The sequence below is a fragment of the Sphaerodactylus townsendi genome, linkage group LG14 (genome assembly GCF_021028975.2).
Source record: "Sphaerodactylus townsendi isolate TG3544 linkage group LG14, MPM_Stown_v2.3, whole genome shotgun sequence".
Classification (NCBI taxonomy): Eukaryota; Metazoa; Chordata; class Lepidosauria; order Squamata; family Sphaerodactylidae; genus Sphaerodactylus; species Sphaerodactylus townsendi.
Window position 1 is genome coordinate 8,435,790 of NC_059438.1, and position 27,730 is coordinate 8,463,519.

Consider the following 27,730-nt stretch of genomic DNA (forward strand, 5'->3'; position numbering starts at 1 on the left):
GGGTTGACACCCCCCCCCCCACCCCACATCAATGAGGAGCTATTAGTGGGTTGGTCTTTGAGTTCACAATTATGGTCACCTTGGATGCCAAGAAAAGAACTGGAAACCAAAAGGATCTAACATCTCAGCAGGCACCATTCACAGTCAGGGAAAAGGAAAAAATAAAAATAAACAGGCCTGCATAGTGCAAGGTGGCTGGTTCTCATCCTTTTCAAAGATGCCAGTGGCGTACACAACCAGGCGTCTTGAGGAGAGTGAAAACAAAACATTCTGTGCCCCTCCCCAAGTTACCAATCTGCACTGACAAAATGCACACTATTTACTATCAGGTGGGCAGGCAGAATCAAGAGAAGAAACTTGATTTTGGCATGATTTACAAGGCCCAGAAAATGTAGGTCCAAGCCAAGCTGGTGAACTGTGTTGTGTTTTAATAGTACTAAAAGACACGTGACAGTTTAGCATTCTTATGATAAGATTTCTGTACGCCATTCCGTGATGAGTCTCCTCCCAGACCTTCCGCTTCATCGACGCTGGTTCAATCCTGTGAGATTTTTTAACTGTGCAGGACATAAAAAAGAATAAGCAAGATTAGCAGGCAGGTCCCATATGAGAGCTGATGAAATCCAGCTTCTGGCTTTACTTACAGTCACAGCAGCACCCATGAGGCCCTGGACGAGTGCCGCTCCTGTTGCCTGCACCTAGGAAACACAAGAACGTTTGCTGTAACCTACCATTCTTTCATGCCTATGGTTAAACAAACACGGTTAAACATAGCCAGAATGTGTTACTGTGTTGGAAGGGACTGTGGAATTCAGCAAGGACACGGCAGTGGCCCCCAAACTCAAGGTTTGAGTGGGACCTCAAAGAGGCATGCACAGATAGCAGAGACACAATCAGCTCTGGAAGTTCTACTTGCTCAGAAACCCAGGAAGGTTTTTTTCAACAAACGCGGTAAAATGTTTCTGCTGCTTTATTGTACAGCTCTGTTTTATTCTTTTGCATTTTGTAAGATGTCCCCCAGGGTTATTTTAATCGAATGGTGAGCGAAGTTCCTCCTCAAATGTTTATTTCTTTAGATGTGCGCAGCCTTGCATACTGCTAAGATGCCAGAAACCTGCTGAGAAGTGCAATCAGGTGATTGAAATGTCAGATGCTGGAAATGTTCACGGTATCCATAAAAATGACACCGAGGACGACAAGGCAGACAAATTAATACCATAGTTCCTGCACAAGCGGTTAAGTGAAGTTACTTCTGAGACTGAAAAAGAACAACATTTGTCCGTGAACGCAGTTAAAGCAACAGCTCACACGAGCAGTGCAAGAGCATGTTTCTTTACACATTGGGAGTTACTGCCTCACCTGCTTAGCTGTGTGGCCCATGTTCATGGCATCGGCTACACGGTTTTCTAGGAAGGACCAGGTGTCCTCAAAGTCAGGGGAAGTGTCCTGAAGCATCACCAGCTCTGTAGTGTTGTAAATGCCAGCCAGCACTGCCCGGCGAGTATACCAATTGAACTGCAAAGGGAGAAATCAAGAGACCAGTATCAAGAGAAAGGGGGGATATAAATCCAAAGGGAGAAATCAAGAGACCATCAAGAAATTAAGATTTCACCAGTGGATGGAGAGCTACAGGTATGTGGTATTTCCTCTTCTTGTTAGCAACAGGCCCAGAACTTTGTACCTGTGCCCTACTTACAACACCTCCTCTCCACTGCAAGTTTCTGTGCTAACAAACAGCAAATTTCAAACAAGAAATTATTAATTCTGCGGCCTGTCAGAACTTATGCAAAATAAGCATGTGTATGCCCAATATGTTTATTTTGGAAAATATATTTAATACTAGTTTTGTTATTAATGGAGAGGAGAGCACTATGCAGGTACGAAAGCCTCATTCCTTGATCAGTACAGTCAACTCTTGAAAGATGTCATGCAGGATTTCCATGAATAAATGCCGTTCTTAAACAGTGCTGGAAACCTTCTCACCCTGAAAATGCACAGGTGCATAAAGGTTTCTGATTAAAACAAAACCTCTGTCTATCCCATGGATTCAGCGAGTTAACCAAGAATGAGGAGGCAAAATTAGGCCCCTTCTGCACATGCAGAATAATCCACTTTCAATCCACTTTCAATCCACTTTGCAGCTGGATTTTACTCTGCAGAACAGCAAAATCCAGTTGCAAACAATTGTGAAAGTGGATTGAAAGTGCATTAGTCTGCATGTGCAGAAGGGGCCTTAGAGAAGTGTTGTTGGCTGCAGCTGGATACAGCATCAGGCCAGCACTCAGAAGTGCTCCCAGATGTTCTACAATCATTGCAATGTAGCACCTTGTGGTGTCCTGCGGTACTGCAAGGATTTCTCTGACAATGAGGCCTGCCTATCCTGCGTACTGAAGATCCTTTAGCTCACAGGTGTCAAACTTGCAGCCCTCCAGATGTTATGGACTACAGTTCCCATCATCCCTGCCTGCATCATGCTGGCAGGGGGTGATGGGAACTGTAGTCCACAACATCTGGAGGGCCGCGAGTTTGACACCTATGCGAGTAGCTCATCTAAATTGTTTGAAAGCATATCCTTTGTGTTTTGACAGATCTTCTGGATCAGTGATGAAACGACTTTCTGTCTGGACTAATGTCTATTAGAAGTACGCCGGATGAATGAGGATCAATTACTGAAACTCTGCCCTGCATAACAGAACAGAACTGATCACCAGTCACCCTTTTCACTTAGCTCACCAGGGCTGCAAAAAAAAAAACAAAAAAAAACACATTTCCACAAGAGAAGACAATCTCACTGGCACTCTTCCCCCCCCACCCTGGGCCAATCTTTCATGTCAGTGGAGTTCCATGTGGTAGATGGGATGAGTTTGACACTCAGTTTGCTGAAGAAAGGCCTGAAAGTTAAGACAAGGGGCTATGGCTCAGTGGCAGAACTTCTGCTTCGCATGCAGAAGGTTCCAGGTTCAATTCCCAGAATCTCCAGCTTAAAAAAAAAAAAGATCCGTTAATAGGTGATCCGAAAGACCTCTATCCAATCAGACGGACGCGACCAGCGCTCTGAATCTGTATGGTCCCTTCCACACATGCAGGATAATGCGCTTTCAACCTACTTTCACAATTGTTTGCAAGTGGCTTTTCCTATTTTGCACAGTAAAATCCAGCTGCAAAGTGCACTGAAAATGGATTGAAAGTGCATTATTCTGCATGTGCGGAAGGGGCCTATAAAGCAGCCCCACGTGAGCAACACATAAGCATTTCCTTCCACAGTCTCTGGGGCAGCAGAAAACAAAGTGAACTAGTAATTTACAGCTGATTCTTTTTTAAAAATCCACAATTTGCAGACTCTTAAGAACTTTTGTTTCCTGGTGCGAGATCACCATCGTTTATTTGGCTTCCTGGTTTATTTCTTTAATTTGCCTGCGTGCCACTTATTTTTTTTTTCACTCTGCGGCGGCTGCTCTTTTAGTTTTGCCCAAGTTTATTAAAGCCATTCATTAGAAAACAAAGGCTCTTCCGACCCCTTCTCGTGTTTATAATGGATGGAGTAATTCATTAATAGCTTTAATTAAGATATAATTTACTTTGCTTTTATGTCGTGTCAGAAAGATGACGGCTCTTATAAGTCCTGGGTATTTTTAGGCAGCTGCTTAAGAATGGCTTTCGAATGGCCCTTTCATTTTCTGTCAGCCCAGCTAGGGGCAGAAAGCCCAAGAAGCGCAGATGAGGTTTGAGCTGGTGAATGTCCATGTCATCTATGTGTCTCTTAAAATAAAAAACCCTCCCTGTCACTTCTCTAGAAAGAAAACAACTCTATAATTTAAATGCTAATGCAGTATAAGCTGCTATTTTGGTATCCAGCTTTAAATATATCCCCTTCTAAAAGCACCATTTAATTTGAAAGGTTTTTATTTTGTATTGTTATTGCTGTTTTTATTTTTTTTTAATAATTGTTTTGCACACTACCTGGGAGATGTTCAGAAAGAAAAGCAATACACAAATAAGGCAGACAGTTACATGGCTGCACATTACCAAATGCAATTACTACCTCAGTTTGTAATGCTGCACCTGACTCAAAGGTTAGCACTGTGAAAAGCTCATGGCAAAAACAACTCCCTCCCCCTCCCTTGCATGCCACCCCTCACTCCCTCCCCTTCCCTTGCATGCCACCTCACCCCTCCCTCCCCTCCCCTCCCTCCGCTAGGGTGAGTGGGCCAGGTCCAGATGCCGGAGCCCCCCTTCCCTCCTTTGCATGCCAAATAAGTGCTACATGTAATGCCTCTGCCTCTGGAAATGATAGCATTCAGAATTTGCTACAGAATATGACATTCAGGTTGCTAACCAGGAAATTCCACACTGCCAAACTACAATTCTAGTCCTCATGGAACCTGTGCAAGCACAGTCATCATAAAGAGCATTAAAATACCCTTGAGAGTTAGCATGATGTTCTGGTCACAGTGTCTGACAAGGATCTGGGAGACCCAGGCTCGAGTCCCCACTCTGCCATGGAGGCTTGCTGGGGGACCTTGGACCAGTCACACACTCTCAGCCTAAAACTACCTCACAGGGTTGTTGTGAGGGTAAGATGGAGGCAAGGAGGAAGTTGTAACTGCTTTGAGTCCACACTGGAGAGAAAAAGTAGAGTATAAATGAAGTAAAATTAAATTAAAACAATGCATTATCAGCCTTCTGTCATATTCCAACTATACTCTAGGGCAGGGGTGTCAAACTTATTTGTTATGAGGGCAGGATATGACATAAATGTGACTTGGTTGGGCTGGGCCTGGGAGGGGGGGGGCAACTGTCTCAGCTGGCCCCAGAACGGGTGGGTGCCTGGACTGGCAAGGCCACAACACATTGGGGTGGCTGACTTGAGAGGACCTATCCTCTCAACTCCTCCTCCTGCTCCCAAATCAGTAGTGTGTGGGGGATTTGCCTAAGCTGGCTTGTGGGCCTGAGATGTCCCCTACAGGAGCCGCATTTGGTCCATGGGCCGAATGTTTGACACCCCTGCTCTAGGGCAACAAATTTGTTAGACAAAAGCCATTGCCTCAACTGCATATGAGGTTTCTTACATGCAAAATGACACACTTTGAGTTTTCTCTGTTGCTCTCCAAAGTTCTTTAAAAGACAACATCTGTGTAATGTTGGAACTACTTACGTCAGTGGACTGGTCCCCTGCGTAGTGCCACATGTCATCCACCATGCTTGTGAGGAGGTTCAGGCTGGCAGGGATATTGTGTGGCAACAATAAGATACTGATCGCCTAAGGGAAAGCCAAAGGCCACAGAAGTTAATGAGGCAAGAAGAGACCTCCATATTTAGGAAAGCCTCTGAAACCCAGTGCTATGAGGCAACATCAGGGGGAGAACTTGGCCTCTGTGCCCTGGTTGTTCGGCTCTCCAGGGCAACCGATCGGCTGCTGTGTGAAACAGGATGCTGAACTAGGTGAACCACTGGTCTGATCAAGCAGGACTCTTCTTACAAGATACTCTTAAGCACAATGTCTTATTTACTGAGATTGTTTCCATGCTGCCTCTTCACACAGCCTGCTTGAGGTGGGTTATGAAGCAAAACGTAATTAAGAACATGAACACCGAAGAAGTTGTTAACAGTTAATGCAGTGCTAAAATCCCAGAATTTAAGAACCCGACAGCAGTGGGGAAAAGGCCTGTAGCACTTTTAAAAGGAGTCTAATAATATATTTCTTAGGCTGAAACGAGACTGTAAAAACCATTGAAAAAGAACAACCCCTTAATTAAAAGTCTTGGAAGGGAGGGAGGGAGGGAGGGAGGGAGGGAGGGAGGTAAGTTTTGGTCTAATGCCTGACAGATAGTAGGGCAGGTGTCAACAGAGCCTCAAGGGAGAAAGGGCATTTCACAGGCAAGGTGCCACCACTGAAAAAGCCTTGTATCTGATTGCCAGTCAAATCAAATAAATCTTTATTTGTCAGTCATAGAGCAGCATAAGGTACATAAGTTACAACAGCTGCCCATCTCTCCTCCGAATGCAAGGGCACAAAAGAGCTTCCCCCACCCATTCCTTAACTGCCCCAGACTTATTCTATGCCATGAATGCCTCCCTGCCACGGACTCCTTGTGGTTTCTACCCCCATCAGTACTCCTCCAACCCCAGGGCCTGCTATTATTGCCTTCACTTGCATCCTGATGGGAAGATGACTTTTGATGCTGACGATATCTTTGCCGCTCTGCTGAGGGAATTCTCATATAAAGCTCAATAACAGCTGCCCAACGTGCAGCAGCAGAGCACATTAAGGGTTTCATGGACCCACAAGCAAGCTATGTTGCATTCCAATAGCAGTCATTTGTTTACATTCTTTATAGTTTGCCAGCCTGGACCTGGGTGGCTCAGGGCAGCCCAATCAGACCAGGTGCTCGGGAGCAACAGCCGCAGAAAGCCATTGCTTTCACCTCCTGCATGTGAGCTCCCAAAGGCACCTGGTGGGCCACTGCGAGTAGCAGAGAGCTGGACTAGATGGACTCTGGTCTGATCCAGCTGGCTTGTTCTTATGTTCTTATGTTCTTAATCTTGTCAGAATTCAGAAGCGGAACAGGGTTGGCCCTGACTAGTATTTGGATGAGAGGCCACCAAGGAAGCTGAGGGTCAGGCAGTGGCAAACCACCTCCATTTGTCTGTCCTGACCTAAATGGCCCAGGCTAGCCTGGTCTCATCAGAACTTGGAACTTAAGCAGGATTGGTCCCGGTTAGTATTTGGATGGGAAGCTCTGGGGCGCTGTGCAGAGGCAAGCAATGGCAACCACCTCTGAAAGTTTCGTCTTGAAAACCTAGGACAGTGGTGGCGAACCTGTGGCATTCCAGATGTTCATGGACTACAATTCCCATCAGTCCCTGTTCTCCAGTAATTGCTGGCCATGCTGGCAGGGGCTGATGGGAATTGTAGTCCATGAACATCTGGAGTGCCATAGGTTCGCCACCACTGACCTAGGGGGTCCTCATAAGCCAACTATGACTTGACGGCATTTTTACCACGGTAGCCTGCCTGTCTCACTGTGAGTCCAGGCAGACTCCACAAAGTAAAGCCACACAATCAATAGGACTAAGGATAGAGAAATCTGAAACACAGCATCAGTATTATGAGAGGTTATACATGAGGAGGAACCAAAAAACATTTTTATTGCTAACACTGGGGATGGGGAGACTGACTGGTATCAAGTGTCCTCAGAGCTAGTCCAGAGAGGCTTTAAGAGGAAAGAAAGGAGCTGAAGCCAACTGCCTGCCAACAGGGCTTCCCCATGCAGTTAACACATGAATGGTTTGGCCACTAAAGGGATGCATTTAATCACATCGTAGCATTACAACTAGGAACCAAACATCTTTGGCATTCTGCAGAGGTCAGCACTAAGAAACAGCAATTGATATGCCAAGACCCGGATAGGACAATATTAGGAGCACCAGCTTCCAAACAGGAGGGGATACCAGAGGTGTAGCTCCAAGGGGGCGGGGTGTGGCGAGGGCGTTTCAGGGGCGTGGTGGGGGCATTCCGAGGCGGGGCATTCCGAGGGGGCTTTCCAAGGCAGGGGCGTTCCAGGGTGGGGTGGAGGACGCACCGATGTACTGGGTGCATTTCCCCCTTGCTACACCTCTGGGGGATACTGAAAGACAATGTTCACAGTTAACACAGAGCCCATGCATGGTAGTCAGAGGTGTCTTGTATCTGCTGCATGAAACCTCTGGAGGTGGAAAATTCAACTAACACCACAGCCTGGATGGGAACCATACTCAGCAGCATGGCTATGCTTTCACTAAAGCAATTACTGGAGAACAGGAAACGGGACTATGAAAAAAAAAGAGAGAGAAAAGATGGCAAAGCGTTGCACTATGTTCCAAAAAGCGTGCTTCTCTGAGATCCCTCAGTCTCCTTGGAAGAAAGGCAGGCAATTGGATGCAATCCTCCTAAGAGGATTTGGGGTCAAAAACCTGAGAACTCTACATCTGCTTTGATATAGTCATGAATGCAAACGGAATTGGGAAAAGTTTCGGAAAAGAGTAATCTTGGTCTTGTACCTGGGGCCATTTCTCAATATATGGAATCAGCATCCGCAGTCTGGCTTCCACGGCGTCCTTTAAAAACTGGTCTGTCTTCTTCTTCCTTCAGGGAGGAAAGGAGTATTTATTGTAATATGGCAGCAATCCTCATTCTTCAGTCAAGTTCGGTAGCTAAAGAGCACAAGGGTGGTTGTTTCAGTGCAGTGGTATAAATCTGTGCATAGTTCACCCTTGGTTTACTGGAGACTCTTGTTAGGAGGGAGATTGACATGCGAGAAACCTGTCTGCATCTGGGAGGGGGTGGGGGAGCGAAGAGACAGAGTGGAAAGTTGCTTTCTCTTTTGCATAGCTGACCAAGTAGGGGTGCCCAGGCCAGATGGCTGCCTTATCTCATTCCCTGGCCTTGGAGATCTGTCTCACCATTTCACTGCCTTTGCTTTGTAGTTGGGTAGCGGGGGAAGTTGGGAGGGGGGATGAGCACTGTGGGGTTGATATACCGGGGTTTGGGAAAAGACCATTTAGAATTGGCTTTTCATTTGCTGGCCACTGATGGCTTCCAATAAAGCCTTTTAAACTGATGGCTTCAGAGTTTTATTTGGTCTTGGATCCAGGGTTTGACACTCTTTCCTTTTATGATTCCCTTCCTCACACAGGTGTCAAACTCGCAGCCCTCCAGATGTTCATGAACTACAATTTCCATCAGCCCTTGCCAGTATAGCCAATGCTCATGTTGGCAGGGACTGATGGGAATTGTAGATTTCATTTCCCTTTTCCGAGAGCCCTGGGTTGCCAGTTCCAATTTGAATGCATGACCTCCCCACGCCATACTTACTCTGCCTGACCCAACTGCACCATCTTGTGCTGCTCCTCCAGAAGTTCAGAGAGCTGGGAATTGCACTGGGACACAAAGTGCAGGACCAGTTCACTGCCGTCGTTTTGAAAGAGCCCTGCTGCAGCAACAGAGAGACCCAGTGACTAAAAGAAGGAAGGGAGACAGGTTGAGTCCTCGTTTGATAGCTTTTCTGAAGCGTGCCCTGTAAATCTAGTGACTCAGTTGAAGACCTCATTCAGACAGTCATTCTGTTCTGTAACATTCTAGTTTGCTGCTTTCCCCAACACAGTTTAATTCAATCTCCATTCACTTCCCTTTTCGTTCTTAGCATTATGCTCATGATTGTCTCTGTGCTTCTTTACTGGTTTTCTCTTCTGTTTCATATTAAGCATGAACCCGATCCTTTGATCTCCAGCAGAGTTACCATCATCGTCATCAACTTATTACAGTCAACAACCAGTTCAAACAAACAATAATCTACATTAGTCATTTATCTGTATCAACAGAAGTACAGCACATACAGGAAATTGAGACTGTAGCATTGGGAAGGATACTTCCTAAAAATACTATTAAAAATTCCGTCTTTCCAACTAAAAAACTATATTTACTACTGTGTGTCATTATAATATATTTAAATAATGGCCCATTCCTTAAAATCCTATAACTTACTATTTCTTTCTAAATTTACAAATTAATAAACACAACTGTTGCTATTGTACTGGCAACTCTGCGATCCCTACCCATTAGCATGTAGTCCAGTTTGTCTTTTTCATTCATTCAGATCCGCTAACGGGATTACTATGTGCTCCAGGAATCCTTTCCTGAGAAGTAGGATTCTAAATAGAACTGCTTAGGATTACACGGTAAGTCACGTCATAATATTGTCCCTTCTTATCTAGTGTATTTTTTCTCTGTTCTCTTTCTCAGAACCTGCATTAGTCAAACCTTTATCTTTTAAATATGCAACCAGCACACTAAGCATTCTCTCATATCACATACAAAGTTTCCCTCTTAGTCAGTCTTTTTCTTTACACTATAATTGTTTGGGAGAGACCATTTTACTGCTGCACAGAACTGAGTGTAATTTAGCTGCTTTTATAATAGTGAGTTTGATTATCCAAGACCCAGAAAGCAGGGAAGGCTACTCTGCATCCTTTCTGGCACAAGAATTTCAAAGTAAAGCAGCACTGTTTTAAAGCACTTGCATCAGCGACTAGTGAAGAGAAAAGACCAAAACTCCCCTGTGAATTAGGGAGCTGCTGGTTCAAATCTAAGCAGTCATGAGCTTGCCTCTGGCCAAGCCATTTGTTCCCACCTCAGTCTGAATAATGGGCATAATATTGACCAACCTTACAAGGCTGGAGGAAGGACTGTCAACAGCTTTCTACAGCATTACATGACTGCTTAAGTACTGCCATGAACCCAACCTCCCCGGCAGCCCACTGAGTGTTTTAGCCCAGAATTCACAGTCACCATAATAGAAGAGCACCAACAGAACTCATTGGAAGTTAAGGATGCCCCTGAGGTCCCTTGGAAAATCAGCCTTCTTGATGTGTACCTTGGCGCCTTCCGCAACTGCATCAGCTGTCCAGCCATGAGTTGGAACAAACTCCAGAGCTGCTTTCAGGATTTGATTCTGCAGCTGTTCCTCGCTCTCATAGCCTTCTGATTCTTCACCGCCCTGATCAGTGTAACTGGGAAGAGGGGGAAAAAATCTTCATTGCATTTTCATCCTGCCTTTTGCCTTAGGAACTCAGGGAGGAATTCACAGCCCTCCCCTCCACCATTTTATCTTTACAAAATGTCCCATGAGATAGGAAAAATTTCCCCAAACCATCAGCACTCTGAACTCAACTTTCTCATTCAACACTCTAGCTATCTCCAACATAAAACAAAACAAAGATGCCATTCACATAATTCTGGCATTATGGTCAGGGAGGAAATTAACAACCCTAGCAGACCCTGGTGTCAAAAGGGCTTGCTAATTCAGCTTCTGAGGATTATACTGGAAGTGGAACTGGCTGTAGGTTGGGGAGGGGGAGGGAGACCTCACAGAGTTCTCGCTACACAGGTTACCTGGGGCGTGAATATGGAGGCTCTTGATGATGCTGTTCGCCCACTGACTGAGATTCTGAAGGCTGCTGGGTAGAAGACTGGGGGGGCTGCTGTTTTGGCTCATCTGAAGCTTTCCTCCACACAGCGGCAGCATGGAGGGAACGCTGGGCAGGGAACAACTGGCATCTGATGACTGAAACACAGACTGGTTCAGTAAGACAAATTATTACATGCGACACTATATAATTACCAGCTGCACTCACTGTGGGACTGTTTGATCGTTAGAACTGCTTTATTACACAGTGAGCCACCTTGTGCACGTGGCCCTGGCAAGAGGAAAGCACATAAAGCACAAGATTCTGAAGGTGAAAGAAAATAGGACTGCTCCATGGCACTTTGCAATTTCAAGCCATTCATCTGCTGGACTATACCGCTTTTCCATGGTGGCTCCATCCCACGTGCAAGCGTGCAAAGAATTACCCTGCATGCGCGAGGATGTAAGCAAATGTTATGTGGCTGATTATTAGTCTGTCTGGACCCTGTCTGAGAAGTCCAAGTTGAAATTTAAGGTTCTCAGGTTTGAGGGGCCAGGTTCAGATTGCGACCTGAAAACACTCCGGAAAACTGCTATTGGTGTTACTAAAGAAACTTGGTACACACATTTATTTATGTATTTAGAACATTTTTATGTCGCCTTTCCAAATACCTGCTTGAGTTGGTTTATGAAACAAACAGAAAAAAGAAAGGGGGTGTAGCAGAATCGATTGCAGGGAACAAGAAAGACCAACCACACCCAAGGGACTGGTCGTAAATGTGCCAACAATACAATTTGCTAAGTGCTCAGTTTAACAGTGATCAATGTTACTTAGTTTCGTACTGTGCTATATATAACACGTGTTCCAATGGGATGTAATAATCTTCGGTCAACTAGTCCTAGGCTAAAAAATGTTATCAACAATTTTAAATAAAGTTTTCAAAAACCAGGAATGGGTATTGCATGTTTCACTGCCAGGCATTTCTAGAGAGCAAAACTAACTCCTGTAAAAACCCTGAAGATTTGGCACTTTTCCTGGCAAGGTTAGTACAAAAGGCAAAATAATCTGCACACGCTCAGAAGCATCCTTGTCTGCTAAACAGAAAACGGATGATGAGTGGAGCTGAGATGAATTCTGGAAAAAAATATTTAGAGTCCCAGAAATGCCAACCTGGCATGAGGATATCTCCTCCCAACCCCAAGTATCGCCCCTCATCACCAACAATATGCTAATATTTGGAAATGAATCCTTGCTAATTCCCTTCAACGACGGAAAACGAAACTCTAGAGCCCCTTCCACAATTCCCGCAGCTCTTTGCTCCCACTCATTACCCTAATTTATGCAAATGTGACCATACTAATCGCCTGATGCCTCTTGCCCTTCACTTCACCTCCCTACTTTAAGCCCTAAAAGACGGAGCTTTTCCTGTTTCTACGACTCGTTTTCCAGCATGGGGACAAAAGCCAGGCCCCCCCTCCTGGTCCCATTTCCCCCGGTCCGGAGAGCCTCACCCGCTTGGCATCGCAGCAGCCCCCACCCCGCTCTCCTCAGGTTCGCCGTGGCCGCCATCTTTAGAATGGGCAAAGCGTCCGCGGGAGACGGTGGTGGCGGTCGCCATGTTTGAAACGGGCATGGATAGCCGGTACTTTCTCCGCCGCCATCTTTGGAATGGGCCAGAAGCTACAAGCATTATTCGGATACGGAGATTGCCTCCATTTTGACATAGGGCAAAGTGAGGCGGAAGAGGTCGAGCCTCGACCACTTGACGGGAACCAGGAGACGGAAAAGACCTAAAGGAAGCGTGAAGGAAGCCGGCGGAGTTGCGCGGTGAAGCTGAAAGACAGAAGGGTGAGCAGGTACGAGAGTGGCCCTTTTTCCCCCTTGGCCTACTAGGTCGGCTTGTTGCGATGTGTTCGCTGCTCCGAAAGAAGTGAGGGGCTCTTTATAGCTAAGACAGTGCTTCCCCCTCCCCCTCAACAAACACGACGGCACCCATCACTCATTGGGTTGCCAGCTTCCAGATGGGCCCTGGAGTTCTCCTGAAGTTCCAACTGATTTCCATGCTATAGCGGTCAGTGAAGGAAATGCTAGCTTAAGAGGGCGAACTCTGTGGTAGATCATAAGGTCTGGGAGAAATAGGTGTCCTAGAGTGACATCACTCACCTCCACAAATTTCGTCCTCCCAAAGCATGCATGCTATATATATATACACACACACCCAAATCACCAGGAATTTCTCAAGTCACAGTTAGCAGGTTTACTTGTTTTGCTGTTTGGCAAAGTAGGTGGAATGTTTTTTAAAAAGCCAACTGGAGTGGAGAGGTCTGATGACTGTGAAGGAGATGCTATCTGGGGAGCAAAGATAAGAGATATCAGGTCTTCCCTTCCCATCGATTTTCTGAATAGATGTTTGTTTCCACACACAGACCAAGTCGCAGCCTTGAATTCCATCCCTCATTGCTGTCGTCAGACTTGGGGAGCTTTCATGTGCTGACTCATGCTGAGTCACGCATTTTAAATTCACTGTAGTGATCATTTTGCCAGCAGTATTCCCTGTTTCGTTGTTCGTTGTTCGTGCACAATGACAATAAATACTTCTTCTGTTTCAGAGGGTAAAATTCAGTTGCAGAGCTCCTTGTTTAGCGTGTGTGAAAGTACCAGTGATCTGTTTTCCTTAGAAAAAAAATTGGAATAAGGTGGAACTACAGACACGATTTCAGAGGGGTTGTCTTAGCAAAATAAAACCGAAGTTTGGTAAGGCACACCATTCCTGCAGGAGGATTCCTCCACCCACTTTAGATGGGCCTGCAAAGCAAAATAAGCATCCAAGCAGCAGTTTCTCTGGCTGCTGTAATTAATAGTTAGCTATGAAAAGTTGCATTTGAGCTGATCTTGACCGGTTTGTCCTTCAGTTATAAACATGCCAAAACTCTGTTGCTACCCTGAACTGCCTTTGGGAAGCTGATTGTATCCTAGATGTGTCAGTGTCGTTGCTGCTTTATAGAGGGTGATTTTTGCCTACCTGTGGATGTGACCATATTCTCATACCTTGTAAAGTACAGTGCAGAATAGTGTGGATGGTTTTAAAACACTAAAAATCAAGTCTTGTAGAGAGTTACTCCCATTTAAGCTCACTGAAATAAAACCTGTGTGAAACTGCAGTGTGAGATTCAAAATGAAGATTGTGCTATTTGCTCCCTGTTGTCCAGTACAGATAGAAAAGTATCACAAAGGAGCTCATGGAACTCTTTGCCGTTTAACATTCAATCAAGGGTCAGATTCTGAATAGCTACAACTATATTTGTTTATTGTCTGTCTGTCATGTTCACGTTTAAAGCCAACGCAGAATGGTATTTTCAGAGACTTCGTAATCCGCCCTGTTTGTGTGAAAGAGTCTTGCTCTTCTGGTTCAGTGGCATGGTTTTCAAGGTCATAAAGCCAGCAGGAATGTTTAGTTTGAAGCCTGCTCCGAATCTTCCATGGGGTAAAGAAGACTGGTGGAGAAAACCTTTTCTTCCTCTACCCTAATGGGAGAGGAAGGCACCCAATGAAGTTGGTAGGAAATAGATTTACGACAGATACAAGGAAGTGCTCCTTCAATCAATGAATAATTAAAGTGTGGAATTTACCATTAGTGGATGTAATGATGGTTGCAAGCATAGGGATTAGACAGATTCACTAAGGAGAGGTTCATCAATAGCTAGAAGAAAAAGAAGAGTCTGGATTTATACCCTGTCTTACTCTCCTGTAAGAAAACTCAAAGTGGCTTACAAACTCTTTCCCTTCGTCTTCCCACAACAGGCACCTTGTGAGGCAGGTAGGGCTGAGAGAGTTCTGAGAGAACTGTGACTAGCCCAAGGTCACCCAACAGCCTTCATGTGGAGGAGCAACGAAACAAATCCAATTCACAAGATAAGAGTCCGCTGCTCATGTGGAGGAGTGAGGAATCAAATCTGGTTCTCCAATTAGAGTCCATTGCTCTTAACCGCTATACCACGCTGGCTCTGGCTAGCCATGGTGACTAAAATGAACATTCACATTCAGACCTGTATGTTGGGCCCTCCACGACATCTGGCTGGCTACTATGTGAAACAGGCTGTTGGTCCAGATGGTATTATATCAAAGAGCCAAAGGCTTCAGGCCAACCTTGTTTAGGTGGTTGAAAATGGAGACCTTGGCTACAAGCCTGTGGCCTTCCTCCATACCAGAGAGTTGCAATAGAAATGGAAGCCCCTCTGCCATGTTTGTCTGTGTGGCATTTTGCAACCCATTGTTTGACCAGACCCCGCAGAACAGCTTTCAATATCTCTAAATTATTATTATTTTAAAATAAAAACCCTTTCAACTCGGGGAAGGATCCATCCTTCTGAACCAGGAGCAGGCACAGAACCCTACCTGCCTCCTTCCAGTTCTCTCGCACTGGGCAGTTGATCTTACTGTAAAATTAATACATGGACTTAATTTCCTGAATTTCTGTGCAGCTGCCTGGTTACACTACACTGGAGATGGCTCAGGTTTGACTGGGTGCCTAAGAGCTCTTCATTGGTGGGATTCAATTCTAAAATGCTCTTTATCTTTGAGAATGACAGCACGTTTTCTGCAGAGATCAGTTGTGTCAATGTGTTCAGCTAAGATAAGAGAAGATACATGCTCCACTTCTTGGTTCTCTCCAGACTTTGTGCTGTAAATGAAAATACATTTTTTTTAATTGGGAGTTCTGAAAAGTCCTGGTTGGGAGAAGGAATGCTTTTCATTCATTCTCCCTAAACTTAAAAACAAACACTTGTATAAGGGCTTTTATGTTTAAAGTAACTTTCTATAAAGAAGAATAAGAGTTTGGATTTATACCCTACTTTTCTCTCCTGTAAGGAGACTCAAGGTGGCTTAAAAGCTCCTTTCCCTTCCTCTCCCCACAACAGACACCTTGTGAGGCAGGTGAGGCTGAGAGAGTTCTGAAAAACTGAGTAGCCCAAGATCACCCAGCAGGAATGTAGGAGTTCAGAAACACATCTGGTTCACCAGATAAGTCTCTGCCACTCATGTGGAGGAGTGGAGAATCAAACCTGGTTCTCCAAATTAGAGCTTTCAGTATGTCTGGGCAAAAGAACTGTGGTAGCCCTTTGGCAGTATTGCAGCCCTAACAATATTAACAGTAATTCCAGAAAAGAATCTCACAAGGCTCTTGACTTTCTGTCATCAATTTTCTGTTTCTTTCAGGTTCAGTAATACATCTTGGGGATGGCAGAGCACAAGATCTCTCCTGGCCAGCAAGTGGCTGTGGTTTGGGATAGCCACTCCTCCCCTGAGGCCCTCCAGAATTTCGTGCAGAACATTAAGGCTGCTGTCGGAGCCGAGGGCCGTGTATCGGTAGAAAATCTCAACCAGCTACTCCAGTGTAAGAACCGAGAAATATTCGTTTCGTGCTTAACAGATATGATAGACCCTGCGGAATGTTCTTTCTGGGGATTAGTTGATGATGTTCTTCATGTCACTGTGTACATGCTCACAGACAGCACAGGGAAGCTGGCAAGCAGGACCAGCTGTGGAAATCTGTGGACTGGGCTGACCAATCTCCTTATACATGAAACGTGGCTCTTCTCTGCCACTTCCCAATAGTTCATTCTGACCCTGGGAAACTTTTCCTGGGACTGCAGGACCCACGTGAACAGTCATGTGAGCCATGGAGGCTGTTGTGAGGAAGGTCAAGAGGGGACTCCGTTTTTCATCACATTAGTGTAACTCTGCTAATGGATCAGGCAAGAAGGGCAATTTCCTGCAAATCCAGGAATTATAGAATCATAGAGCTGGAAGAGACGGCAAGGGCCATCAAGTCCAACCCCGTGCAATGCAGGAACACACCATCAAAGCACTCCTGACAGATGGCCATTCAGCCGCTCTTTAAAAACCTCCAAAGAAGGAGACTCCATCACACTCAGAGGTAGTGCATTCCACTGTCGGACAGCCCTTACTGTCAGGAAGTTTTTCCTCATGTTTAGGTGGACTTTCTTTTCCTTTACCTTGAATCCATAACTCCTGGTCCTAGTCTCTGGAGCAGCAGAAAACAAGCTTGCTCCCTTACCAACATGACATCCCTTCAAATATCTAAACATGGCTTTCAGGTCACTTCTTAACCTTCTCTTCACCAAACTAAACCTCCCCGGCTCACTAAGTCTCTCCTCGTAGGACATGGATTCCAGACCTTTTGCCATTTTGGTTGCCCTCCTCTGGACTTCAATGTCAGAGCTTCCCCAGGGTCAGAAAAAACTGCTGGGAGGGTGGCAAAGCTGGGAATATCTGCAACCATGGAAGGCGCCTTCCATGGATGGATCACCGGATTCAGCCTCATGTCTGAGTTTGCCCAAAGTGGCTTGTAACAATTACCTTAGTGTTGTACGAAGCAGGCAGGGGAGGAACGTAAATGGGAAAATCAATATGTATTCTTTCGTAACTATCCCTGGCTTGCTTGCACAGCATAATCCTGACTTTGGTACGCAGGTGCAGGGAGACAGCCAGCATAACACAGGATAGCCTTGTACGAAGAACTCTTGGGCTGCCAGATGGTAGCTTGAAAAAGTGTAGCTTGAAAAAGAGCTGCAGTGAATCTTTCCTGGGGTGATCCTAGCAATGTTTTTCCAAAGCCATTTTGATTTCTTTCCCAGTTACCAGCACCATGCCACCTCAACAAGTGTCTCTATATTAGGCACGTGCTAGCAGAAAGAATATAGAACGGATATCTTCTACACCGTATAGGGGGGGAGCGGGGGAAAGGAGGGGGGGAAATGGCGGGATAAATTATATCATCCAGCGTTATTGGAATAATTTTGTTAATTGGTCTTAAAGTTTAAAAGTCAGGATTTATATTTTAAAGTGGTAGGATGTTTTAATATGTGTTGTAACCCGCCCAGAGCCCCTCGGGGATGGGGCGGGATATGAAACTAATAAATAAATTAAAAATGTACACATTTTATCCTTGTAGCATCCCACAGAGAGTCGAGTTTTGATACGGTCCTGTCAGGTCTGGTACCCGGCAGCCTGACGGTGCATAGTGCAGAAGTGTTGGCTGAAATAGCTCGGATTGCCAAGCCTGGCGGTCATGTGGTTTTGAAGGAAGTGGTGACAGCAGAAACAGGTAAGGAGGAGTTGGGCCCGCTTTTGGTCTTGAACCATGACGTAAGAAAAAAAAAACTAGCTAAGAAAAAGGGAAAGAGCTGTTATTGGGTATTGGGCAACACGAAGATGAAGGTGCCTATTGACTATGCAACAAGTTAGTTCTAAACTGAAGCTGACTTTATTAGCACTGACTCTAGTGCTTGTACTGAAAAAAAAATCACATTATCATAGCAAATACTGGAATATGTGCAGCCCAAGTCAAGTAAGATGGTGCTTCCTGAGCCGAACGAGGGGGAAATATATATGGAACTGAGATGTCAGGGTGACACTCACTTGACCCTAATGGTTATAACATGGTGTTGGGACAAAATGGCGGGGTGAGTGTTCAGGCCCCTTCCTCCCCTCCCTTGCATGCCACCCCTCCCTCCCCTAGGGTGGGTGGGCCATGTCCAGATGCTGGGCCCCCTCCCTTTCATGCCACCCCTCCCTCCCCTCCCTTGCATGGTAGGTCATCAGTGTAAACAAAGAGTTGGCTTTGAGTTCAACGACTGCTAAGAATGGGTGGTCAGATGCAAAGATAACGCAAGTCCTTTGATACTGGACAAGCTGTTTTAAGTGACAATGTAGATAAGCCCTTTGTGTTCTCATAGGCCCCTTCTGCTCATGCAGAATAATGCACTTTCAATAAACTTTGCAGCTGGATTTTACTGTGCAAAATAGCAGAATCCACTTGCAAACAGTTGTGAAAGTGGATTGAAAGTGCATTATTCTGCATGTGCGGAAGAGGCCATAGAGCCTGCTACTTTTTGACATGACTTTGTAGAACATTTCTAATTCCGCTCCTGTGAAACACAGCGCTGTCGAGCAAGATGCGGGTAATAAACTCACACTGGGCTGATAATTGCTGCAGAACTCGTAGGATGCAGCTTTTGGAGACCAACAAGATGTCCATCTTCCAGTAGTGCCTGAAGTGATTCAGAAGTATCTAACTAAGGGGCAGGCTCAAATGATTCTTTTGAAATCATGTTGGATTTTCAACTTGTGCATGCACATACCCTCTTATTAATTATGGGCTTTTCCTTTTCCTGGTCTTACATTTCCCAGGCAACAACAGCCAGCTCAAGGCCATAACCAAGCTCCACACAGCTCTGACATTCTCTGGACTGGTAGAAGTGAAGGAGGTATGTGGAAGGAATTCACAGTGAATCTTACAACACTCTTTTGGGTGCACCTGTACTGAGCAGAAGTCGTGTTGAAATTCTTTACTTGGGATTGGGGATGAACTTCTTTACAAAAAAAGCACATTTGCATAGTTTATGTTAAAAGTTTATACTGTGTCTTTTCAGGGATAGCGCAGGGTGGCTAACAGCCTGCGTTAAAGCCAATAGTCAGTTATTTCAAAAGTGTTTATATTGCAGTGAATTAGCAGAGTAAATGATAGGGCAGAAATGCAAGTGTGTTGCTTTGTAGAACTTTATTAGATAACAAAATAAAGTGACACTAGGAACAGCAAACTCTATGCAGGTGCTCAGTCTGGGTATCACCACTTACGGCTCTATCTATTGCCTGCGTGGTCACCTCTTGCTCTTCTCTTTGGTATTAAAGCTGAGAGAATCTTCCAGAACTCATTTGATTCCAGGCATGCAACTACTACAAACTATAACATTTAACTCTTACTTGATTGAGTGAAGCAGGCACTTGTAAACTCCTAACCAAAAAGCACAGTCTAAACCTGTGTTGCTTCTTCTAGGCCCGTGGTGGTGAACCTTTGGCACTCCAGATGTTATGGACTACAATTCCCATCAGCCCCTTCCAGCATGGCCAATTGGCCATGCTGGCAGGGGCTGATGGGAATTGTAGTCCATAACATCTGGAGTGCCAAAGGTTCGCCACCACTGTTCTAGGCTATTTGGGTCTTTGCCAGGGTGAACTCTAGCTCTTCATCAAACACTTGCTTTGTGTTGCGTTCCAGTTGCAGAAAGAGCCTTTAACGTCTGAACAAACAAAGGCTATCCAGGAGAGGCTAGGATCACAGAGCAACGAACTCTTCTCGGTTGAAATAGAAGGCAAGAAGCCCAACTTTGAAGTGGGTTCTTCGAGTCAACTCAAACTTTCGTTTGTCAAGAAACCCGTTTTGCCTGGTAAGAGAGAAGTGGGCGAAGTCTCCCCCTCTTTGCGGTGTGTGCAAATTCATACACTGCAGATCCACTGGGACATTAGAGTCTCAGATGAGATCTGGGAAATCTTGGGTTGAAATTCTCACCATCTAATGGAGGTTACTGGGTGAGATTGAGTCACACTGGAAGAGAGTGTGACTAAATTACAGGATCGTTGTGTGGGTAGAATGGCAGGGACAGAACCAGCAATGCCATCCCGAGTTCCCTGGGGAAAGGGTGGAGTAAAAATAAAACAGATAAGAATCTGAGCTTGCTGAGTTCCTCAGTAGGAGGCATAATAAGAGCCTAGATGACTATGGAAAGGTAACCTTCGAAAGTATGTTCCTCTAGTACTCTCCAGTGTACAACATGGTGATGCTCATAGCTGTGTGATCTTCAAAAGAATTACCAGCTTGACGGTGGCCATTTTTTCTGTGCTGCATTATTCCAAGCAGTAACCCAGTAGACACCGTGAGAGCATCTTCTGAACCACAGAGGCCCTCAGAGGTTTGGGTGTCTCAGTCTTAGTAAACGTTAAGGCAGCTGCCTGCCTTTCAAAGCATACCGGAAGACATACAGATTTCACATGTCCCTGAAATGGCAAATGAGAGGGCATCTGCTTTTTAACTGGCATCTGCAATATATTTCTTTTTGGCTAAGGGACACAACTTGGGTACAAGAGATGATTGACATAGGTGGATTTTATATGTGCTGGGTGAAATGCGTTTTTTTATTAGCTAGCACCATAATTCTGAATCCTGTTTGTTGGGCTGTGTTCTCTCTCTGCTAAATTTCCAATATAATAATCATCATAATTAATGGAAGAATTACGTTGGATGTTCCATTTGAAGATTATCCTTTAGCAAACATATAGAGCATAGGTGTCAAACTCTCAGCCCTCCAGATGTTAGGGACTACAGTTCCTATCATCCCCTGCCAGCATGATTCAGCATGATGCTGGCAGGGGATGATGGGAACTGTAGTCCATAACATCTGGAGGGCCATGAGTTTGACACCTGTGATACAGAGCGACATCAGCACCGCAAAATACCCCAGGAATGACAGCAGTTTGACCTGGTGTTTTTTTGCTAATTGCTACTACATGAACTGTGTCATTAATTACTGTCATAATTCTTCCCACACACAATTGCTCCTTATTCTTTTGCCCCCAGAAAAACCAGCTGTGGATCCCACCGCTGCAAAGCTCTGGACTCTTTCTGCCAACGATATGAATGATGAGGATTCAGTAAGTGTGAAAATAATTACATCTGTATTTATTTACTTAATAGTCTATCTTTCTCACTGAGACTCAAGGCAGATTACAAAAATTAAACACCATGCAGTAGAAATATTGTAAGATGTAAGATGTGAAAAGGTTGGGATTGCTGCATTGGAAAGCAGTGCAAAAATATGGGACATATAAACAGCGCACTAACTGAATTACAGAAGCTAGAAAGCAATGCAGTAAGAACAAGATGCTCAATAAACAGTGCGATATACAGCCCTGTTCTCTTTATAATAGTACCCTGTTCTCTTTATAAAGAGCCCTGTTCTCTTTATAATAGTACCCTTGTGAACAATACTGTTTTTCTACAGCCCAATTTCCCTTTATCGAAATGTCCTCCTGAACAATTCCAGTTTACACATTTCATTTTTTAGAAAGACAGGAAAAAAAGCAAGGCATAAGAGATGCGCTCTTTTTGTGAAGCAACCAAGGAATTTTGCAGCAGCACATGCAGAAAAGGAAAGGTCTGCTTTACCCTTGTGAAATGGAAATGGTCACCATATAGACTAGTATTTTGGTTTCATATCCTCAACTTCTTGGCTCTTAGGATCTACTAGATTCAGATGAGCTGCTGGATTCTGAGGATTTGAAGAAGCCAGATCCTGCTTCCCTGAAAGCCCCTTCCTGCAAGGAATCCGGAAAGAGGAAAGCCTGCAAGAACTGGTGAGTCTCAAGATCTATGAGGATGCTGGCTTACAGTTTGAATTCTGAGCTTGACTTTGCGTTTTGGTGTTGTGTGTGGTCCTTCCGATGTCATGGGTCCTGGGGCACGTTAGTCTTCTGGAGTGAGATGACACTGATTGGAACTGGAGCAGAAGTTCACAGTGCTGGAAACGAGGTTGAATTGTACACATCTCTCAAGTGTAAGTGTTCATCATAAGAACATAAGAAAGAGCCTGCTGGATCGGACCAGAGTCCATCTAGTCCAGCACTCTGCTACTTGCAGTGGCCCACCAGTTGCCTTTGGGAGCTCACATGCAGGATGTGAAAGCAATGGCCTTCTGCTGCTGCTGTTGCTCCTGAGCACCTCGTCTGCTAAGGCATTTGCAATCTCAGATCAAGGAGAATCAAGATTGGTAGCCATAGATCGACTTCTCCTCCATAAATCTGCCCAAATCCCTTGTAAGAAGATAAGAAAGAGCCTGCTGGGTCAGACCAGAGTCCATCTAGTCCAGCACTCTGCTACTCGCAGTGGCCCACCAGTTGCCTTTGGGAGCTCCCATGCAGGATGTGAAAGCAGTGGCCTTCTGCTGCTGCTGTTGCTCCTGAGCACCTGGTCTGCTAAGGCATTTGCAATCTGAGATCAAGGAGAATCAAGATTGGTAGCCATAGATCGACTTCTCTCCATAAATCTGCCCAAATCCCTTATGAGATGAGAAAAGGAGCTGCTGGGGTCAAACCAAGAGTCCATCTAGTCCAGCACTCTGCTACTCAGCAGTGGCCCAGCCAGTTGCCTTTGGGAGGCTCCCCATGCAGGATGTGAAATAGTGGCCTTTTCTGCTGCTGCTGCTCCTGTAGACACCCTGCTTCCTAAGGCATTGCAATCCTGAGATCAAGGAGAGGAGAATAGGATTGGTAGCCAAAGATCGACTTCTCCATAAATCTGTCCAAGCCCCCTTTAAAGTTATCCAGGTTAGTGGCCATCACCACCTCCTATGGCAGCATCCTCTCCATTTTTAATTTTAACCTTGGTATTAATGGCTTAAGGTTTAGTGAAGTGTGTGTGTTGTGTGCTGTCAAGTTGCTTCCGATTTATGATGTCCCTATTAATTAAGGCCCTCCAAAACATCCAATCAATAGCAGCCTTGCTTGGGTCTTGCAAACTGAAGGCCAGGAATATATTTTTTTAGTCAATCTGTCTCATCTTAGGTCTTCCTCTTTCCCTTCTGCCTTCGACTTCTAGCTTTATTATCTGTTCTGGTGGGGTTTGTCTTCTCATGATGACCAAAGTATAATAACCTCAGTTTAGTCATTTTAGCTTATGAGGAAATAGAATTTCTAATGAAATAAGCAGTGGCGTAGTGGTTAAGAGCAGGTATACTCTAATTTGGAGGAACCAGGTTTGATTCCCCGCTCTGCTGCCTGAGCTGTGGAGGCTTATCTGGAGAATTCAGATTAGCCTGTTCACTACAGCACACACCAGCTGGGTGACCTTGGGCTAGTCACAGTTCTTCTGAGCTCTCTCAGCCCCACCTACCTCACAGGGTGTTTGTTGTGAGGGGGGAAGGGAAAGGAGTTTGTAAGCCCCTTTGAGTCTCCTACAGGAGAGAAAGGGGGGATATAAATCCAACTTTTCTTCTTCTTTAACCTTCCTGCCTTTCACATTTATAAATCAGTTATATTTATTTATTTATTTATTTCATTTATACTCTGCCCTATCTCTACAACTCAAGGCGGCTCACAATAAAGCAAGTATCTGTGATTGGTTCCCCAGCATGCCTCTGCATTCTTTAAAAAGGTCACGAAGAACTTCAACAAAGTGTAGGAAAGGATGCAGGCCATGAAGTATTTGAGGCGTTCTGCAATTCTACCAATGCGGGTCTTGCTGCGGGTTTTGCTTCAGATTAAATATTTCAGAGGATGAGTTTGGATGCAGAGTCTTCTAGATGAGAATATAGAAGTTTCTCAGCTAATTTCTGTGAAACCATTTGAAACCTGCTTTTTTCCTCAATTATTTGTCTTGTCAGGGGCAGCATGAGCAGTTGATGTACTGTCCACATTAGAGTGCAACTAGAACCTTGTTTCTGTCCTCCTAATAGCTCTGGACCTTCTCACGTGTTACAGTGGACGTGTGTATATCTGTTCACAAGAAAAAGCCAAAGTGTGTTAACTTTAAAATCAGAGACCAGTACCTGAATAAATATGGAGGTTAAATCACACATCCAGCTATACAAGCATTGCATTTCATGTAAGAATTGTCCAGTGTACATATAAAGAAAAACTGCACACAGATTGTACATGTGTTCATTGTAACACATGCACCGGGCTCTTGAGAGGCAAATGTTCAAGATCACCTGGTAACCTGTGTCGCTGAGTAGGGGTTTAAATGCAGACTCCCTCCACTCCTATTTGCTGTTTCTAGATGGTCAGTTTTGGGCACTAATGAAATGTGTGTCCGCTCCCGGACTGTGAGATATCCTTTATACAAGGTATCTGTAGCAATCCCACACCTCTTTGCATTGGAAGTTGTTGGGTAATGGGTACTCTGACCAATAGACCTGTATGTTCCTGTCTCTTTTTAAGTACGTGTGGCCTTGCTGAAGAGCTAGAGAAGGAGGAGAAGAAGAACTTGAAGCCAAAATCTGCCTGTGGAAGCGTAAGGATGTATATTCACTAAACTGCTCTTAGGGTTTATTTAAAATCTAGGAGTGTTTAGGATTTAACAGCCTAAGATTGTTGCACATATTCATGTGAATTCTTTATATTTTTATCTTGCTTTTTCTCTGGGGAGTCCTGGGGAGTTTAATACCATTCTCCTGTCTTCCATCTTATCCTCACACTGTCCCAGCGAGGTAGGTTTGGCTGAGAGAGAGATTCTCCAAAACTGGCCAACGTTCACCCAGTGGTCTTAAGGCTGACTGGAGATTTGAACCTGGTGTTCATCTGACACCTGTGTGTTTCTTACAAGTGATGTGGAATTTGCTATGTGGAAGTGTGATCCTTTGTTGGAAATGGCCACATGTGGGGTGACAGCAGTGCAGAAAATGAAACTGTGCATCCCTTTTACAAGGCATAGAATCATAGAATCATAGAGTTGGAAGAGACCCCAAGGGCCATCAAGTCCAACCCCCTGCAATGCAGGAACCCACAATCAAAGCACTCCTGACAGATGGCCATCCAGCCTCTCTTTAAAAACCTCCAAAGGAGACTCCACCAAACACCGAGGTAGTGTAGTGCATTCCACTGTCAAACAGCCCTTACTTACTGTGAGGAAGGTTTTCCTGATGTTTAGGTAGAATCTCTTGGCCGTCTCCACATAGTGTATGTTTCTCCCTCAATATCCCTTGGCTGACTTAGACTAGGTTTGGCCTAAGAGTTGCCTTAATAGAGATCACACCAGCAGTGGCCATCTCACTAATGAAAAGGTTCCTAATCCTGTGGAGACTGTTGGCAGCTTCAGGAATTTGGGGAACAAGTCCTGGGTGTCACCACAAAATGCTACTATAGTAAGGGCGGGCCAGTTGCAAAACATTGGGAGGCTTAGCAAAATGTCAGGAATCAAAAACATCCTCTTCTGTTTCGAAAGTCTGCTCCCAGCAGACCCTAAGGTGAGTTCTTTGGAAGCCCCTCCTACTTCAGTGAGAGATGCCAGGATTGGCTCTTGGCATTGGAGAAGAAGCAAGTGGGAACCAGGAAACATGTTAGTGGGCACCTGTCAGGTCTAGGATTCAGTAAATCACAGACTCTGGGACTTATCACGCCTTTATTGAAACGAACACTGAGCCCCTGGCTTTTGCAAAGCCAGTTCTAAAGCACCCCCTCCAAATGCTCACAGCTTTATTACCTCTGCTATCCACTCCCTCCCCTGCCCCCGGCGACGTAAAGTAAAAGCAGGAAAAGTGAGGAGAAAGTGAAAGTCCTTTCCCACGGGTCAGGGAAAGATAGGCAGTCATCTGGCTACCCCGCTCTTTGCGGAGAAGGCCAGAGATGCCAATATTATCTACTATTGAAGCACAGGGTGTCAGAAGAAATGAAGGAAGACTCGGAAACCCAAGGAGGCCCCAGACATTAAGTACGCGCTGACAGCACCATTTTGGAGTTGGCTGAGCTACTGTGGGATTTTGGGCAGAGGTCTGTGGTAGAGTTAGCTCTCTTAGAAGTGTCAAAGATATGAGTAGAGAATTTTGCCTCTCACTGGAGTTGCCTGTGCTTTTGGAATGCCTGGAGTCTAAACAAATAAATTGGCACTAGAAGCAGGACAGTGAAAAGTTTTATCAGGGTGTTTTAGCAAAGTTTTGGAGCGATATACAGTGCAAGCCTCTCTCTGCTGTAAAACCAACATAACTGTGCCGCTTTGCCTCGAGAGTGAAACTGATCTCATTTGTCTGTCCTCTCCACAGTGTTACCTGGGGGATGCATTCCGCTGCGCCAGCTGCCCTTACCTGGGCATGCCAGCCTTTAAACCCGGGGAGCAGATCCTCCTGAATGAGAACAATCTACACGATGCCTGAAAAGGGGACAATACCAGAGCCTCCTTTGAGCGCACAGGTGGCAGGCGCCTTTCAGGCTCCTTGTTCTGCTGGCAAAGCTCAAACATAAAGGGACTTCACAGGGCATTCGGAAGGCTGTCCGACCATTGTGTGCTAAAAAAAGGGGCAATTTGAATTCCAGATTGGCTTCCATGTAGCAGATGCGTCCTCAACGTATAGTTGTGAGCATTAGTGGTTCTTAACACCAAGGCACTGGCCATCATGATGTGCCCACTAGGTAGCAGGGCTGTCTGTCTGTAGTGATAGTTGTCCCCGTATTTACCCGAAACCTCTATGGCAGCACCAGCTTTTGCCCCATCTTGCTGAGCCACCATCCCATTTTTTGTGTATGTCCCAAACCTAGAACTGCAAAGCATAATTAGAAGAAGGGTAGGGAACAGTTGTGCATATAAGACCTCACAACGAGTGAGCATATTTTCACTCCGTATTCCCTCCTGACGCAATAGGGGGATCCGGAATTAAAGTTGTGAACAGAGCTCTCTGACTCCCGTCTGTCTCTTCTGGAATATTCCATCCCCCTTCAGTCGATGTTGCGATTTAACTTGTGAAACAACTACTGCAAAAGGTGGTCCAAAGGGGAAAAAAAAGTATTTCACCATTCAAGTATTGCTCTTTCTTTGCATAATTGGCTCTTTTGCCAGTTTTTCTCTCTGTTATTGGTGCAGCCTTTCTGTTTTCTCCAAATTTATTCTGAACCAGGTGCGTTGAAATCGACCGGCTTAGGTGAGAATAATTCTTCATAGGATTTATGCTGTAAAAACCATTACCCCAGTTATCTTAACCAGGGTAGTTAACCAAGATGGTTGTTTGACATTGGTTGTGGTATAGCCAATAGCTGCTGCTGCTGCTGGGGATTTCCTGCTGGTGGTGTGGGGGTGTGTGTGTGTGTGTTCAGTGGTGGGAGCCGATTCCTTGGAGCGGGTGGGGTTAAGTTGTCCTGTTTTGTTGCAAAAAAGCAATTGTTTTGAATCTTTGCTTAGTGTGACTCAGTTGCAATGAATAAAATATACAACTGTTGCTGCCAA

General features: G+C 45.1%; 3 protein-coding genes across 4 annotated transcripts in view; 2 read left to right on the plus strand and 1 right to left on the minus strand.

Moving 5' to 3' along the window:
- DOK4 (docking protein 4) overlaps positions 1-12,506 on the plus strand; it is a 71,043-nt gene extending 58,537 nt beyond the window's left edge. The window contains exon 10 of the transcript XR_007246101.1: positions 12,496-12,506. The gene's annotated coding sequence lies outside the window, so the exon portion shown is untranslated. The remainder of the gene's footprint in view (positions 1-12,495) is intronic.
- Positions 409-12,604, minus strand: COQ9 (coenzyme Q9). Its single transcript, XM_048515239.1, has 9 exons — positions 12,456-12,604; positions 10,931-11,102; positions 10,413-10,548; positions 8,855-8,997; positions 8,041-8,125; positions 5,156-5,260; positions 1,360-1,515; positions 645-698; positions 409-557 (listed from the first exon to the last, which is right to left on the minus strand). Exons 1-9 carry the CDS (start codon positions 12,511-12,513, stop codon positions 522-524), a joined length of 945 nt encoding a protein of 314 aa, XP_048371196.1. The 5' UTR covers positions 12,514-12,604; the 3' UTR covers positions 409-521.
- A 46-nt stretch (positions 12,605-12,650) lies between these two features.
- On the plus strand, positions 12,651-27,730 carry CIAPIN1 (cytokine induced apoptosis inhibitor 1). 2 transcript variants are annotated; one of them, XM_048515240.1, is made up of 9 exons: positions 12,651-12,800; positions 16,162-16,339; positions 17,921-18,073; positions 19,159-19,235; positions 20,027-20,195; positions 21,383-21,456; positions 22,043-22,158; positions 24,739-24,811; positions 26,556-27,730. In XM_048515240.1, the coding sequence occupies exons 2-9, from the start codon at positions 16,183-16,185 to the stop codon at positions 26,664-26,666; spliced, it is 930 nt and encodes a 309-aa protein (XP_048371197.1). In that variant the 5' UTR covers positions 12,651-12,800; positions 16,162-16,182; the 3' UTR covers positions 26,667-27,730. The 2 variants fall into 2 exon arrangements, with proteins under 2 accessions (XP_048371197.1, XP_048371198.1); XM_048515241.1 differs by having other exon boundaries at positions 12,663-12,792.